Below are 16,837 nucleotides of genomic sequence, written 5' to 3'. Positions count from 1 at the left end.
TGCCATTACAGGTATTTGTAGAGTGATATCTTATACGGGAGATATCTCTCTGTCTCTGTTTCTCTTAGTAACTTTGCTTATCAAATAACAAACAAACCTTTTAAAGAATTCTAATTTAAAGATTTAACTGTTGCTTTATTCTTACAGGTTTCTTCAAAAAGAGGAAGTTTTGAAGCTAGAGATGATATTCCATTTAGAAAAGTTCTTGGTAGTCCAAGTAGAGGATCGGTTAAGGCTGTTCCTGGAAGTGGAATGGCTGTCCCTCGTTCAGTTCCTTCTTTGACATCTACATCATCTCCACTTAGAGCAGGATTATTAGAAAACCGGTAAGAATGATTGATTTGTCTTACCTGTATTTGTTTATAAATGTGTTTTGGGTCCTTTAGATAGATGAATTATTTAAAAAAGAAAAAGGAAAGAAATATAGATCACATTTTAGTAGATAAAAATTTGTCTTACAGTTTGTTCACGCTATATATTAACAATATAATAAAAGCTATACATTAACAAGAATATTAATTCAAATAAAGTATGGTTATTTAAGTTACCAATTAACACGTCATACATTGGAGTTCCTGGGTTTGTTTCCCAGTTCTGTTTGTTTTAGCTTCCAGCCAGTGCTGACTCTGAGCAGCAGTGGTCATGGCTCAAGTCGTTGGATTCCCGCTAAATTATATCTGAGACCTGAATGCATTCCCAGCTCCTGGCGCTGGCCCTGTCCGTTGTGGCCATTTTGGAGTGAGCCAGTAGTTAGGCACTCCTTCTCTCCCCCTTTCTCTCAAAGAAAGAAATTAATTTTATGTATTATATAAAGAATTAGGTAATAGTCATCAAATATTCTGTGTGTTATTTTTAATGATATGAATAAGTTTTAGACCTTATCTCTTTTTCCTCTGTTCTTGATAGGACTGAGAAGAGGAAAAGAATGCTATCGTCTGGCTCAGAGCTGAATGAAGATTACCCTAAGGAAAATGACTCCTCATCGTAAGTTTCTTTAAGAGTTTTTGTGGTACAGGCTCACTGTTTCCTCTGCCATTGCTAACAGAGAAGTTTGGTTGAATGGTATTCAGTTTGTGAGAATTCCAGAGATAAATGTGCAAAATTTTACATGCTTTTATCATAGTACATTGCATGCTCAACCAAGAGGCCATTTGGCTGTTACTTTGTCATTTTATTGCATTTCTATTGCCTCTTTAAATTTACACTGCTTATAGAAAACATAGAATTGAACCACTCTAAGTAGGTGCTTCTTCCTGTCTGCTTTGCTTTGTTTTGTTTTAGATTTATTTATTTTTATTTGAAGACTTAGAGAGAAAGAGACAGTTCTTTCCATCTATTGATTCATTTCCAGATGATTGCAACAGCCAGGACTGGACCAGGCTGAAGTCAAGAACTTCATCCAGGTCTCCCACATGGGTGACAGGACCCAAACACTTGGGCCTTCTGCTTTTCTCAGGCCATTAGCAGGAAGCAGATTTGCAAGTGGAGCAGCCAGAACATGAACTGACACCCACGTGGGCAGTGATTTTACCTTTCATACCACATTGCTGGTCACCTAGCTGCTGTTTTAATGTGCATTCTTTTCTTATTTTGTTCGTGTTAACATTACTCATAAAAAATCAGCCTATGTACAGGTATGGAATTCCTGTGTAACGCAAAGAGTGTAGTTTTTCCAGATTTATGTTTGTTGGTATTGAACAAGTGGAATACTGCTACAGCAGGGCAGTCATCAGTTCATAATCCTTCCTGATCATGTGAGAATGTTTTAGTTTTAATCTTCTGTAAGTAAAAACTCATTACACAGTTGACAATTGATGTCTCAGTTGCTCAACAAAAGTAACAATTGAAAGTTAACCAGTAAACCAGTGTTTGAATTTAGTGGAGTCATCAGAAAGGAACTGGGGAGAAGCATATAAAATAGTGTTGTGTTAATTGGTTTTGTTTATGTAACAGATACAGAAAGTCTGGGTGGGTAGTAGAACTATTATCTGAAAGTGCCAACTCCCTGGACTTGGATTCCTTCTACTTTATTGATCTGCCATTCTTCCATTTTGTAGGCCAAGATGGCTGCTTTACTCCTCCACTTTAATGTCTCCATTCCTGTTAACAGGAAAAAGGAGTGGCATACTATTTTCCTTCAGGCTAAAAATGTATATTCTGCTTTGGTGCATATCACATTGGACAGAAGAAGGTCAGTCACATGATTATATCAAAATATGGAAAAGTCTTGAGAAGTGTACTTACCCAAAAGTTAACTGGTGTGACATGTAATGATTAGTTTCCTCCTCTGGCCACCAAAACTCACCATTCCTCCCAAACACAGCGTACCCTTACCCTCATCCTAATGTAGACAGCTTCCAAGCCTATTGTAAACACTGTGTCCAGCTCAGAGTCTAGGATCTTTATGGATGATATGCAGTTCTTCTTCTCTAGTCCAAATGTGTTTTGGTCCATACTTTTCATGGTATGGTACCTAAAAAAAGGGCAAGTTAATCTCTATTCCCCACTGTCTCAACCCCATGCATATAGAAATTACTGGAACAGAAATGAGATAACTACTACAAAATTTTCTCTTTAGCAAAGAATAGGAAAATGGAGGATTCTGTGGTCTACAGCAGTGATAAAATCTTGCTAGGCAGAAATTGTGGCAACAGATCAGGTAGTGGGGTAAGTTCTTGACTAGCCTGTCCAACAATTTGGTCTGTTCTCTGTGAGGAACACTCTTGCTGGTATATTTTCTTTGTGTCTTTTCTTTGAGGATCATTATTGAGTTAATTTTAGACTGCGCTTGCAAACTTTAGTCTGCTTCACGAAGTATTCAGAAATCCAGAATTTTAGTAATCTAAAACTTCTTTAAAGGTAAAACAAGTAGGCTTTTATAGACTTGAGAAAGAATTGAGTCAATGTTTTTGTTTGAATAAGGTTTTCTTTTGAAATAATCTTAGATTTACAGAACATTTGTGGAGGTAATATATAATATTGCTGTATGCCTGTCCCTCAGATTTCCTTTGTAATAAATTGGTGTTTTTCTTTTTTAAACAAAACTGCCCCATTTAGTTTCCTTAGCATTGACTAAGTTTGAGAATCAAAAGCAATTGGATTTTTTGATCCAAATGGTTCCAGATTATAAGGCAGGTTTGATTGTAGGACATTGGCACGCAACAATTTTGTGTTGGCTTTTCGTTGGTAATTGCAAGCTGACTAGCCTGGATGTATCCATCTCCAATAGAACCTTGTTACAAGCAGTAAAAGGCACCGCCGTAGCTATGGTTCTTCTTACTCATCTTAAATATTTTCCCTCAGGTTGTAGGTACAGGGGCTATAAGGCCTGCTTTCCAGGAAGTTATACAGATGATAGTCTTAGTTTTAGGGACAGTGTGGGAGGCCTGCCTTTACAGGACGTTGTGGATAACTCTTCAACGTTGTGGTGAAGCGTAGTGATGATAAACAGCTTGCCAGTCTGTAATGTGCTACATATTTCAGAAGGTGGCTCTGTACTTTGAGTAACAAGATTTGTGTTTCAGGGTCCATTTGTGGGGACCAAATTTCATCCTAGCTAGTTTAAACAGAAGGCATTCGCACATAGTGTGCATTAAATGGCTTATAGAATCCCTGCTTTCTCAGGCCACTAACAGGGAGCTGGATGCGAAGGAGAGTAGCCAGGACATGAACAGGCTCCTTTATGGAATCCCAGTGCTTGAAAGGGGAGGATTAGCCAGTTGAACCATTGCTCCAGGCCCAAATTCATTGCATCTTATCACAGATTCCTCACATTAATGCTTCCCAATTTGTAGAGGGAGACTCTTAGAAAAGAAGGCTTAGCAGGGTGAGGTACTGTGCATGGATGCAGATGTCTTTAGGCCTTAACTGATATTGTCATCTTCTTCTGTTCGTTCTCAATTACTTGCATGCTCTTCTAATACTACTGCTGGTCTTAAATGTGTGTCTAGTGTTGTTAAGTTTGATCTTCGTCTCTGAGGGAGGTGAGCCTCTACTCACCAAGTGCTTACTAGTTGGTCATAATTACTATTAATCGTAATTCCCTAAAGGAGCATGCTGCTGCTCAGTGTTCAGAGCATTAAGGTGATTTTTTGAGTTCCCTTAATTCTGAACAACCCTGTCCTCATTGTGTAACAGAACCTCTTTAAAATACCTGAAGTTCTTTAGCCTGAAGTTCATTACCCTTGTGTGGTAATTCCTATCTTTGTCAGCCAGCATGAGGAACCTGGAATGACAAGATAGTGACTATTAATATAATTGCTCTCTTCCTATGCCTCCCTCGTCAAAGAATTCCTGCTCTGGGAACCACTCATGCAAGGTCTATGTTGGAGGGACAAAAAGCACAAATTCCCCATGTGAGTTACTAAAAATAGTGGTGAGTGAGGCTTTCTCCTACCGCTTAATTTCTGAATCCATGTATGAATAATAGTTTGCAGGGCTGGGGAATGGCCTGTAGGGCATGGCAAATTCACTTTTTAAAAAAATTTTATTTAACATATTTTATTATTATACCTCAAATACCAAAAATGATAAAAGCAACATACAAAGTAAAATTATAAAGCAGCTTAACACATAAATAAAGATAGAAAGATTCTTGACAAAATGTTGTTAAGTCTTGTGTGGCAAAACTTAAAATGATAATACATCAAGACAATATATTTTATATCCCTTAAATGGAAGGTTAGTTCATCTTCTAATACCTATCTAGTGATCAATGTGGCTGTTATGAAATGATGTCAATCCGAAAAATAGTTAAAAAAAAAAGTAATTTTCTTTGATGGTTTTAATCATATTATGTCCCGTTAATAGGAGTATTTTCTTTTTAAAAAAATGTGTTCAGATTGTGGAAAGGCCCTTTCTTTGATAATGATGGTCATGGTTTTTATTTGCCAATTTGTTATGATAATATTTTTTGTTGATTAGATATGTATCACTTTTTTTTTTTTAAGATAGATTTTACTTACTTGAAAGGTATCGTTAATGGAGAAAGAGGGACAGACAGGGATCTTCTGTCTGCTGCTTCACTGTCCAAATGGCTGCGACAGCCAGGGCTGAAGCCAGAAGCAGCTTCTGTGCCTCCCACATATGTACCAAGGTCCAAAGACCCTGCTGCTGCTTTCCCAGGCCTATTAGCAGGAAGCTGGATGGCAAATGGAGCACTAATACTCAAACTGGTACCCTGTGAGATCCTGGTGTTGCAGGTGGTGGCAATGAAATTATCTTTTTTTTTTTTTTAAAGATTTATTTATTTTCATTACAAAGTCAGATATATATAGAGGAGGAGAGACAGAGAGGAAGATCTTCCGTCTGATGATTCACTCCTCAAGTGAGCCGCAGCGGGCCGGTACGCAATGCCGATCCGAAGCCGGGAACCAGGAACCTCTTCCAGGTCTCCCACGCAGGTGCAGGGTCCCAAAGCCTTGGGCCATCCTCGACTGCCTTCCCAGGCCACAAGCAGGGAGCTGGATGGGAAGTGGAGCTGCCGGGATTAGAACCGGCGCCCATATGGGATCCTAGGGCATTCAAGGCGAGGACTTTAGCCGCTAGGCCACGCCGCCAGGCCCAATGAAATTATCTTTAAGTTGCCCTTTTACATTGTATTTATTTATTTACTTACTTATTTGTAAGGCAGCAAGAGCAGGATTCTGTGAATTTTCCTGTTAGTAGATGAAACACTCTTAGGAGCACCCAGATAGTAATGCTAGTCAAGGCCCTGAGAGCAAGAAAGACAAATGCATACTTGGAGTATTCTTCATTCTAATCAGATTTAATTGCTGTGTTATCAGGTGGAAGGGCTATGATGAATTTGCTAGTAAAAGACTGCTTTCCATAAGGTTGTGATGTTCAATCCGAGGCTCAGCATCAGTCTGTGACTGAACACTTGGCAGTCAGCACCTGTGGCAGCTAAACCATGATGAGGAGGAACCCCTACTGTTGCTTCTGTCTCTGCCACCATGACTTACTCATGGGCCTTTTGTGGTCCATGGAATGATTAAGGACACAAATTGACTAGCATCCACAGATCAGCAGTTCCACTTGATTGTTTACTCGTAGTGGATTTCTCATACTTAATATGTAAACCATACCTTTACCCTTTATACTTATTACCTTAAGCCTCCGCATATTCCTCTTTCATAAATCATTTCTCCAGATCTTCTAAGCTTGTTTCCAAACATAGATCCAAACCATTTGCAGACATGCACTTTTTTCTCCACACTAAGTGGATGATGAGATGGACCTCGCAAAGCTCTGAGCAGTGGAGAATTTCCCTATACTGCTGTCTTTCAAAGGCATCCCTTAATGCGGCTATAGTGCAGCATTTCATTTTCTTCTAACATCCGTGTGCCAAGGTGACCCAGCTAGGAATGAGGCCCAGGTTTATAACTTACTTCATCTGATCTTGGGGAAAGCCTGTAAGATCTACTCTTTTTATCTATTACTGCTTACTTGGGCACATTCCTACTATACCCACCTCTGGTTTATAATATATTGATAGTATACATCTTCCCCGCCCCTGACTTCCTACCAAACCTGGACCTTATGATTTCATTAGTATGATAGCACCCAACTCATGGTGGTTGAATTCCTTATTGACAATGATCATATGCCCATTCTTTTTCATGCTTAGTCATACGCCAAAGGTAGTGTTACATGATTTATAGGTAATGTTTTATTTTCAATTGCAGATAACAGGATCTAATATTCCTAATATTCCAGAGTATAACTCTCCTGTGAGTGAATGACTGTATGTGATAACCCTGTTTTTAGGTTGATAATTGGCTCAAGGACTTTGGCTATCCTCCACTATTTTCCCAGGTCATCAGTAGGGAGCTGGATTGGAAGTAAAACAGCCTGGGCACTAACCGATGTCAGGGCTGCACACGGAGAATTAACATGCTACACCACCATCACACAGCCATGAGATTGCCATTTTCTTTATTGAACAAACCAGCACTCTTAGCAACAACCAGCCAGTTCTCTAACCTTTATGACTACAAATATAATCTGCCTCATATGATGTGTATCTGTTATGTTAGTTTTCCATTACTATGTAAAAATAGAAATCTATGTGACAAAAATGCTGCGTAACAACTGAAAATCTGGTGATTTAAAATAGTAACAATATTTATTTATTTATTTATTTGTTTGTTTGTTTGTTTATTTTTATTACGAAGTCAGATATACAGAGAGGAAGAGAGAGAGGGGAAGATCTTCCGTCCGATGATTCACTCCCCAAGTGAGCGCAACGGCCGGTAGTGCTGTGCCGATCCAAAGCCAGGATCCAGGAACTTCCTCCAGGTCTCCCACATGGGTGCAGGGTCCCAAAGCCTTGGGCCGTCCTCAACTGCTTTCCCAGGCCACTAACAGGGAGCTGGATGGGAAGTGGAGCTACCAGGATTAGAACCGGCACCCATAAGGGATCCTGGCACGTTCCAGGCGAGGACTTTAGCTGCTAGGCCACCATGCCGGACCCATAAACTCTACTTTTAAAAAGTAGATTTGTTATTTAATTATTCACAATGCAGAGGTAAAGAGATGCCTTCATCTGCTGGTTCATTCCCGTGGATGTTTGCAACAGCTGGGGCCAGACCAGACAGAAGCCAGAAGCCCACAGCTCAGTCGAGGTCTTCCATGTATTGTAAGGGACCTATGAAATTTGGACCATCACCTGTTGCCTCCTTGGTGCATGGTACCAGGAAACTGGAATCAGAAATAGAACCAGTATTCTATCCCTAGTCCTCCAGTATGGGATATGGGCATTCCAAGTGGTAATCTAACTGCTATGCCAAATGCCTGTCCCAAACATGTTCTTTGTGGGAGGCTTAATTATACAAAGGAAATTTCAGATGTAGGTAAGATTTTATGATATTGTACATATAAAAATCACCTATTTTAAGTAACATCAGTGATTTTTAAGCGATTTTGAATAAGTACACTAAGTTATGTTTCATCATCACTATCCAGTTTTAGTACGTCTATTCTCTCGATAAGAAGTATCCCGCAGTCATTCTACTGTTTCTTTTTCTTTGTTTTCCCTTTTCTTTTATTTATTTATTTATTTATTTATTATTGGAAAGACAGATTTACAGGGAGAAGGAAAGACAGAGAGAAAGATCTTTCATCCGCTGATTCCTCCCCAAGTGGCAGCAACGGCCAGAGCTGAGCTGATCCAAAGCCAGAAGCCAGGAACCTCTTCCAGGTCTCCCACACGGGTGCAGGGTCCCAAGACTTTGGGCCATCCTCAACTGCTTTCCCAGGCCACAAGCAGGGAGCTGAATGGGAAGCAGGGCTGTTGGGATTAGAATCAGTGCTCATATGGGATCCCAGTACGTTCAAGGCAAGGGACTTTAGCCACTAGGCTACCGTATCTGGCCCATACTCCTTTATTTTTGCTGAATAACCATCATCATGGACTGGATTGGTTCTTGAGTTGGTAATTAAAATTTTTTTGATAATTTTTACTTGCAGTAGTTACTGATCTCTTGAGGCTGTACTAAGCTTATGGCATTGCCTTCGGACATCTCAATGAATTTTCCACTAGATATCAGTATATTTAGTGGTAATTATTCAAAACTAAGAACAGTATCTTTACAAATATTCTATGTTGACTTTTAATTGGCTTTAGAAACAACAAGGCTATGGCAGATCCCTCGAGAAAATATTTAACCAGCAGTAGAGAAAAGCAGTTGAGTTTGAAGCAGTCAGAAGAGAATCGGTCACCAGGTAAGTTTATATAAGATACTTATTAATTGTATGATGTATTGTGCTACACTGTAAATAAACACCTAAACTGCTTTGTGTCTTTCTACATTATTCGGAAATACTGCATAATGTGGGACTGGCTATTGGGCACCAGTCTGTAACCAATATTGGCTAGAATATTTTGAGGCATAGAAATATAAAGAGTTTACATTGTTCATAACACATTTTGGCTTTGCCTTCTTCCTTACTTCTATGTGGAATTAAACTCTTTCATGATCAAAGTACCTGCTCCATAGAATGGAGAAGATGAAGTGGTTCAAATTAAAATTTATTATAAGCTTCAAAAATCTTGATAGCATTGCCTATGATCCTTCTGCTTATCTGTATTAAGGAGCCAACAGTGGCTAAGGTTCCTACATCCCACACTGCAATGCCTAGCTTTGAGGCCTGGCTCAGCCTTCTCATTCCAGCTTTCTAAGCATGCTGATGGCTCAATGTTGTGGAGACTGAGTTTCCAGTTCTAGGCTTTGCCCTTCACGTGCCCTTGTTTATCTTTTTTTTTTTTTTTTTTAAGATTTTATTATTATTGGAAAGCTGGATATACAGAGAGGAGGAGAGACAGAGAGGAAGATCTTCCATCCGATGTTTCACTCCCCAAGTGAGCTGCAATGGGCCGGTACGCTATGCCGATCCAAAGCCGGGAACCAGGAACCTCTTCCAGGTCTCCCACACAGGTGCAGGGTCCCAAGGCCTTGGGCCATCCTCAACTGCTTTCCCAGGCCACAAGCAGGGAGCTGGATGGGAAGTGGAGCTGCCAGGATTAGAACCGGCGCCCATATGGGATCCCGGGGCGTTCAAGGCGAGGACTTTAGCTGCTAGGCCACGCTGCCGGGCCCGCCCTTGCTTATCTTGGTGAACAGTGGGTGGGAGCATGAGCATCCCCTCTGTGTTTCTCTGATGTCAAATAAGGGGAAAAATTTTTTTAAGATATATTTATTTATTCATTATTGGAAAGGCAGATTTAAAGAGAGAAGGAGATGTACAGAAAAAGATCATCTATGTACTGGTTTATTCCCCAAATGGCTGCAATGACAGGAACTAATCCAGTCTGAATCTAAGAACTAAGTGCTTCTTCTGGGTCTCCCATGTGAATGCAGGGTCTCTAGGCTTTGGGCCATCGTCTGCTGCTCTCCCAGACCACAAGTAGGGAGGTGAAAGGAGGTGGAGTAGTTAGGACACAAACCAGTGTCTGTATAAAATCCCAGCACTTGCGAGGGAAGATTAGTTAATTGAGCCATCATGCTGGACCCAATAAGGAATTCTTTTTTTAGAGATTTATGTATTTATTTTGAATGAACAGTAGAGACGAGGATATTGCCCATCCATTTACTGGTCCATACTGAATCGTACAGCCGAGAATTCCATTTGGGTCTCCCATGTTGTTGTAGAGGCAGTCCAAGTACTTAGGCTGTTCTCTGTTGCTTTCCTAGACACATTAGCAGGGAATTGGATTGGAAGTGGAGCAGCCAGGACTTCAGCAATCACTCAGAGGAAGTGGCATCACAAAAAGCAATAGCTTAAGCTGTTATACACCACTGACTCTAATTTTTTTTTTTTAATTGGAAAGTCAGATTTAGAGAGGAAGAGATTCCATCTCCTGGTTCACTCCCCAAATGGCCACAATGGCTGGAACTGAGCCGATCGAAGCCAGGAGCCAGGAGCTTCTTTTGGGTCTCCCACACGGGTGCAGGGTCCCAAAGCTTTGGGCCATCCTTGACTGCTTTCCTAAGCCATAAGCAGGGAGCTATATAGGAGGGAAGTGGAGCTGCCAGGTACAAACCGGTGCCCATAAGGGATCCAGACGTGTACAAGGTGAAGACTTTGGCCAGTAGGCTACCACACAGGGCCCTGTAAATATTCTTTAAAAAGGGGGGGTTCTGGCATGGTAGCCTAGTGGCTAAAGTCTTTGCCTTGCACGCTTCTGGATCCCATATGGGTGCTAGTTCATATCCTGGCTGCTTCACTTCCCTTGCAGCTCTCTGCTTATGTCCTAGGGAAGCAGTAGGGGACAGCCCAAAGCGTTTGGGACCCTGCACCTGCGAGAGAGACCCAAGAGAAGCTCCTGGCTGCTGGCTTTGGATCAGCTCAGCACCAGCTGTTGTGGCCACTTGGGGAGTAAACTAGCAGATCAAACATCTTTCTCTCTGTAATTCTGACATTCCAATTAAAATAAATCTTATAAATTTTTTCAAAAGTCAGAAAATTTACAGAAATTTGCTGCAGAGGAACACTTCTTTACTATTGTAACTTTTCCCATAGTATTTGTGAATATTTTACTTAAGAAAGAAAACGTTGAGTATAAACACGCCCAATGTATAATTTTGTTATAAGTGAGCTTGAGCAAATGACTTGAAAATTAAATTCTTCCTTTGTCATTTTAAGGGCTTTTACCATTGCAGTCGTCATCATTTTATGGTAGCAGAGCTGGATCTAAGGACAACACTGTTGCTGGTACTAACCTAGACAGGTATGAATTAGTTACATGCCTTGTGATAAAGTTGAAAAGCTCTTTTTTTAGGAATATTGAATGATGTGGTAAGTTAGGCATTAGGCCTAAGTGAATGCTCTAACCTAAAGTTGATGAGAAACATAAAATCATGAAATTTTAGTTAGAAATTGCTAAAGAAGAATGTTTTCAGATTATTTTTAAAATTTTGCACTGAATGAATAAATTGTGATATGTGGTGGTTTGTACTGATAGCATAGTTTATGACTACCAGTGTTACTTGATTCTAAACAAACAGATTTGCATGAACCCTGCTAATGAATATATTTTAGATCTTTCCTCTTAGTTATTTTTCAATTGTTTTTGTTTCCTATAAGTTATATTGTCTTCCAGAGATTAACATGTTTTCTTTCTCAAAATCATAAACATATCATTGAGTATCTTGTATTGAAAAAATTGCTGGGGCAGGCATTTGATACAACAGTAAAGATACCATTTAAGATCCCCACAGCCGGGCCCAGCGCCATGGCCTAGCGGCAAAAGTCCTCACCTTGAGCATGCCGGGGTCCCATATGGTCACCAGTTCTAATACCAACAGCCTTACTTCCCTTCCAGCTCCCTGCTTGTGGCCTGGGAAAGCAGGCAAGGATGGCCCAAAACCTTGGGACCCTGCACCCGCATGGGAGACCTGGAAAAGGATCTGGGCTCCTGGCTTTGGATCAGCGCAGCAGCAACTGTTGCAGTCACTTGGGGAGTGAATCATCAGATGGAGGATATTTCTCACTGTCTCTCCTCCTCTCTGTATATATCTGGCTTTGCAATAAAAATAAGTGAAATCTTATTTAAAAAATCCCCACAACCCATTATCAGAGTGCCTGGGTTCGAGTCTTCACTCCTGTTCCATTTCTAGCTTCCTGAAGTATATATTCTGTGAGGCAGCAGATACTTGGGTCCCTGCCACCCATATGAGAGACCAGATTAAATTCCAGGCTCTTGGCTTCAGCCTGGACCAGCTCCTATCATTGTAGACATTAATCTGCAGACAGAATATCTCCCTCTGCCATGTCTCTCTCCATTTCAAATTAGGAAAGTAAATAAATGTTCTTTTTAAAATTAATTGTTAACTCAAAAGGTATAACTAGTTTTTTAAATTTGTTGAGTATAAATATACAAGATAGTAACTAAGTGCTTGTGACATAAGGTAGTGTTTAATATTTGTATATACTGAGCCCAATGCAGTAGCTTAGTGGCTAAAGTCCTAGCCTTTTGTTCGCTGGGATCCCATAAGGGCACCAGTTCATGTTCCAGCTGCTCCACTTCCCATCCAGCTCCCTTCCTGTGACTTGGGAAAGCAGTTGAGGACAGCTCAAAGCCTGGGCCTGTGTGGGAGACCCGGAGGAGGCTCCTGGCTTTGGGTGGGCTCAGCTCCAGCTGTTGTGACCACTTGGGAAGTGAGCCAGCGAATAGAGAATCTTTGTCTCTGTTTTTCCTTCTCCCTGTAAATCTGGATTTCCAGTAGTAAATAAATCTTTTTTTTTTAAATACTCATATATACTATACATGTCCTATTAAGTCATATTTGGGGGGGGTAGTTTATATTTATGTAGGTATGAGGCAGAAAGATCTCATGAGTACTGGTTCACTCCCTAAACATTCGCAGTAACCAGAGCTTGGGAGTATAGAGGTCAGGAGGTTCAAAGTGGAGGAATTTCACTCAGTGGGGTGGGAATTGTCTCTTCAAGTAATGGTTCCAGGAAACTGGTTGTTCACATATAAAAATCGATACAATTGGAACCCCTTTCTCCACATGTAATAAATTGACCAAGTTTATCACTGCTCTGGATATATGAACTAGAACCGGTAAACTGTCAAAGAAAACTTAAAAGGATAATTCTTCTTGCCCTGGAACTTGGCCGTGAAATCTTAGATATCACATCAAAAGCATGAATGAAAAAGCTAAATTGGACTTCAGAACTTGAAGTCATAAAATGAATAGACATCCGCCAGAAGGAAGGAAAATGTCAGTCATAGCAATAAGCCTCCATGAAAACGATGTGGCATTTCCTTAAAGGAAAGTAGAGAAGGTAGCTGGCATTGTGTCCACCATCTGCAGTGCTGACATCTCCAATAGGTGCCGATGCAAGTTCCAGCTGCTCTGTTTATGATCCAGCTCCCTGCTTATGCACTTGGGAAGCAGGAAATGGCCGAAGTGCTTAGATCCCTGCCAACCATGTGGGAGACCCAGGTGAAGCTCCTGACTTAGGCCTGTCCCTGCCCTGACTATTGTGGCTGTGTGAGGAGTGAATCAGAACACGGGAAAGATCTCCATTTCTTTTTTTTTTTTTTTTTTTAAGATTTATTTTATTTTTATTACAAAGTCAGATATACTGAGAGGAGGAGAGACAGAGAGGAAGTAGAGCTGCCGGGATTAGAACCAGCGGCCATATGGGATCAAGGCGAGGACCTTAGCCACTAGGCCACGCTGCCGAGCCCCAAGATCTCCTTTTCTGTCTCCATGCTATGCCCATGTGGGGTCCCAGTACATGCAAGATGAGGACTTTAGCCAGTAGGCTACTGTGCCAGACTCAGGATTTTGTAATATCAAAAATTCTTCCTCCCTTCTAACCCAATAAGAGTACCAAGCTGTGAAGATACTGTAAGTTAGTGTTACCCAAGTTAACACAGGAAAACAGAAAAGCTGCATAACTAATTTAGAATTTCATAAAACATAAAATACAGCAGTACAAGAAAGGTATAGATCATTTTTCTACTGTGAACATGGAAAAGGGCAAAATAAAGTACTGGCAGTTGAATCCAGTAGTCTGTTTAACATGATAGTTAAAATTCAGTAGTACATATTCTAGAAATACAAAGGTGAGTAAATATTTTCAAATCATTTGAGAATTGTAATGGATTAAAATAAGCTTTTAATATGGTACCTGCCTTTTAGATAGGAGGAACAGAGTATTATTCCCTTAGTTTAATAAAGTATCTACAAAAACTTCAGTAGTGTAAACAATTAATAAAAGCTTTGAGAAGTATTTCCAGTGAAGTCAAGAACAGAATGGCATTGCCCTAAATGTTATAGCTGATGCAATAAGAAAATAAAATGAAGTACATTACAAGTTTTGGGATTGGAAAGTGGAAAAATTGCTGTATTTTTTAATTCAGTATGATTTGTCAAATGTGAAATAGTAAAAGAATCTCCTCAAATTATTCAGATAACTACATAGGATTCCCGTAATGCAAGATCAGCTTTGTATACAACACTGATGACAACAAAAGCTAGGTTTGTGTGGTCACAGCAAGAAAGGAGTAAGGACAGGGATCAGACTAGTATCAACCCTGGATGTTTGACTGGAATGAGCTATCAGTATGAACTCAAAGTTTTGTTTTTAAGATTTATTTATTTTTATTGGAAAGGTAGATTTAAAGAAAGAAGAAACAGAGAGATAGATCTTCCTTGCACTGGTTCATTCTCCAAATAGCTGCAGTGGCCAGAGCTCGGCTGATATGAAGCCAGGAGCCTGAAGCTTCTTCCAGGCCTCCCTTGTGGGTGAAGAGGCCCAAGGACTTGGGCCATCTTCAACTGCTCTCCAAAGTTATTAGCAAGGAGCCAGGTTAAACATAGAGCAACTGCAGAGCAAACTAGCACCCATGTGGGTTACTGGTACCTCAAGTGGAGGCTTAACTTACTAAATCAGCGCGTATTCAGCTTTATGTATATAAATATGTAGAGTGATTATCAGTGGGGGGAATGCTGTGCTTACTTGTGTTGCTTTATCTATATACATATTATGTCCTTTACTAGGGAAGGCCTTGAACCAGTGAGCCCAGACCTTTGTTCCTAAATATAGATTAAATATTGCATATTCAAAATGCCTGGGACCCCTACCAGACCCCTCAGTTTTGCCTTTTTTTGATGTGTTTTGTGTCTTTTTCTTAGATATTTGAGACTCCCCCAAATTTGTCACATGTGTTATAATTTTGCTAGTTTTAAGTGCTGAGTAGTATTCTGTCATTTGGGTCTACTACAACTGTTCATCTATTTGCCAGTTTCTTGGCTATTATGAGTAAAACCTCTGTAAATATTTTTTAAAAATTGGGACCATAAGTGTTTTGAGATAGAATATTTTTTAATTAGAATATACATGCATGCATGTGAGATAATTTGGAGATTAACCCAAATCTAAACACAGAACTCATTTAAGTTTTATATATACTTTATATACAAAGTCTGAAGGTAATTTTATATAATGTTCTAGTAAACCTGCATTTTGACTGGAACTTGGTGCTAGAAGTCAGATGTGCCTTCATGTCAGCTCTCAAAGTCCAATTTTGGAGTGCCTCAGATTACGAACGAACAACGTACACCATTCTCCAGTACGAGAAACCAGGGCTTCTTGGAAGTAGTGATTGATTCCAGGTTGGCAGGAAAATGTAAAATGAATGAGTAACATCTTGTGAAGCCAGAAAATAAGGATGTTTCTGCAAAAGAATAGGAACATACCCAAGGGCACAGGAAGCAACCTGGAGAAGCTACCAGTGAAGAAAGTAGAAGAATTCTAGTAACAAAATAATGATAGTACTGGATGAAATCCATGGCGGGGAATATTTTTGTATATGAATCCATACTGAAATGAATAGAGAATGGGCAGTTCTGTCTTACAGAAGAATTCCAATGAGTAGTGCAAAAGGAAGGTGAGAATAAAAAGTGATCATTAAACAAGTACTACAGTAATAATTGTCTTCCCTGAATCTTCCAGGGAAAAATAAATAGTACTCAAAAATTTATTTTGCTTCTTTCTTTTTTAATAGGTCTAATGTTTCGGGCCAAAGTCCTTCTGCCAAAAGAAGTTTGGGATTTCTTCCTCAGCCAGCTCCTCTTTCTGTTAAAAAACTGAGGTCTAACCAGGATTATACTGGCTGGAACAAACCCAGGATGCCCCTTTCTTCTCACCAGCAGCAGCAACTGCAAGGGTAGGTAGATGGTTACAAAATGTAAATATACATGCACTTTATTTTTTATAAATTGTTCCAGCTAAAGTATGTTTTGCTTGTCCAAAAATACAATAAGGAAAGGAGTCACATTAACTTTAATTCTGAAATGTTTACAAAGTAGAAAATAAAAATTTATCACCTCCGAGGCAAGTGTTTGATATTGCCTGGGGCGTGACAGTTCCAGCTTCCTGCTAATGTGCTCTCTGGAAAGTAACAGGTGAAGGTTTAATAGGTTTTCTCTACCTCCCACACAGGAGTCTCAGAATGAGTTCCAGGTTCTGGTTTTGGCGTGGCCCAGCCTCAAACATTGCAGGATTTTGGGGAGTGAACTAGCAGATCAAAGGTCTAGCTATATCTATCTTTTCTCTTTCTTTTTGGTTTTCAAATAAATAAAAATAAATAAAAATGTACTTTAAAATTTTAAACTTTTAGGACTTTTAAAAATTCATCACATCCATATAAATAATGTCAAACCCATTATCTTTCTGCTAGTCAATTTTTGAACTAGAAATATATACTAAGTAATATTTGGAAGCAAAGAAATGAGTATTCTTCAATCTTACTTGTTTGTTTGAAAAAGCAGAGTTGCGGAGGGAGAAAGAAAGGCACAGAGATGCTGGTTTCCTC

At 39.8% G+C, this 16,837-nt stretch overlaps 1 protein-coding gene across 2 annotated transcripts in view; it reads left to right on the top strand.

The window, feature by feature from the left end:
- Positions 1 to 16,837, top strand: part of USP37 (ubiquitin specific peptidase 37) — a 75,836-nt gene that overhangs the window by 29,255 nt on the left and 29,744 nt on the right. The window contains exons 4-8 of one of the 2 annotated variants that reach the window (XM_058665003.1): positions 148 to 326; positions 907 to 984; positions 8,627 to 8,724; positions 11,146 to 11,230; positions 16,028 to 16,189. In XM_058665003.1, coding sequence (XP_058520986.1) covers positions 148 to 326; positions 907 to 984; positions 8,627 to 8,724; positions 11,146 to 11,230; positions 16,028 to 16,189 — 602 coding nt within the window. Of the gene's footprint in view, positions 1 to 147; positions 327 to 906; positions 985 to 8,626; positions 8,725 to 11,145; positions 11,231 to 15,810; positions 15,911 to 16,027; positions 16,190 to 16,837 lie in introns of those variants that run through there. The other variant, XM_058665004.1, reaches the window with a different exon arrangement.

Source organism: Ochotona princeps, chromosome 5 (assembly GCF_030435755.1).
Source record: "Ochotona princeps isolate mOchPri1 chromosome 5, mOchPri1.hap1, whole genome shotgun sequence".
Taxonomy (NCBI): domain Eukaryota; kingdom Metazoa; phylum Chordata; class Mammalia; order Lagomorpha; family Ochotonidae; genus Ochotona; species Ochotona princeps.
The sequence above is the reverse complement of the archived record's forward strand: the minus strand, read 5'-3'. Positions and strand labels throughout refer to the sequence as shown.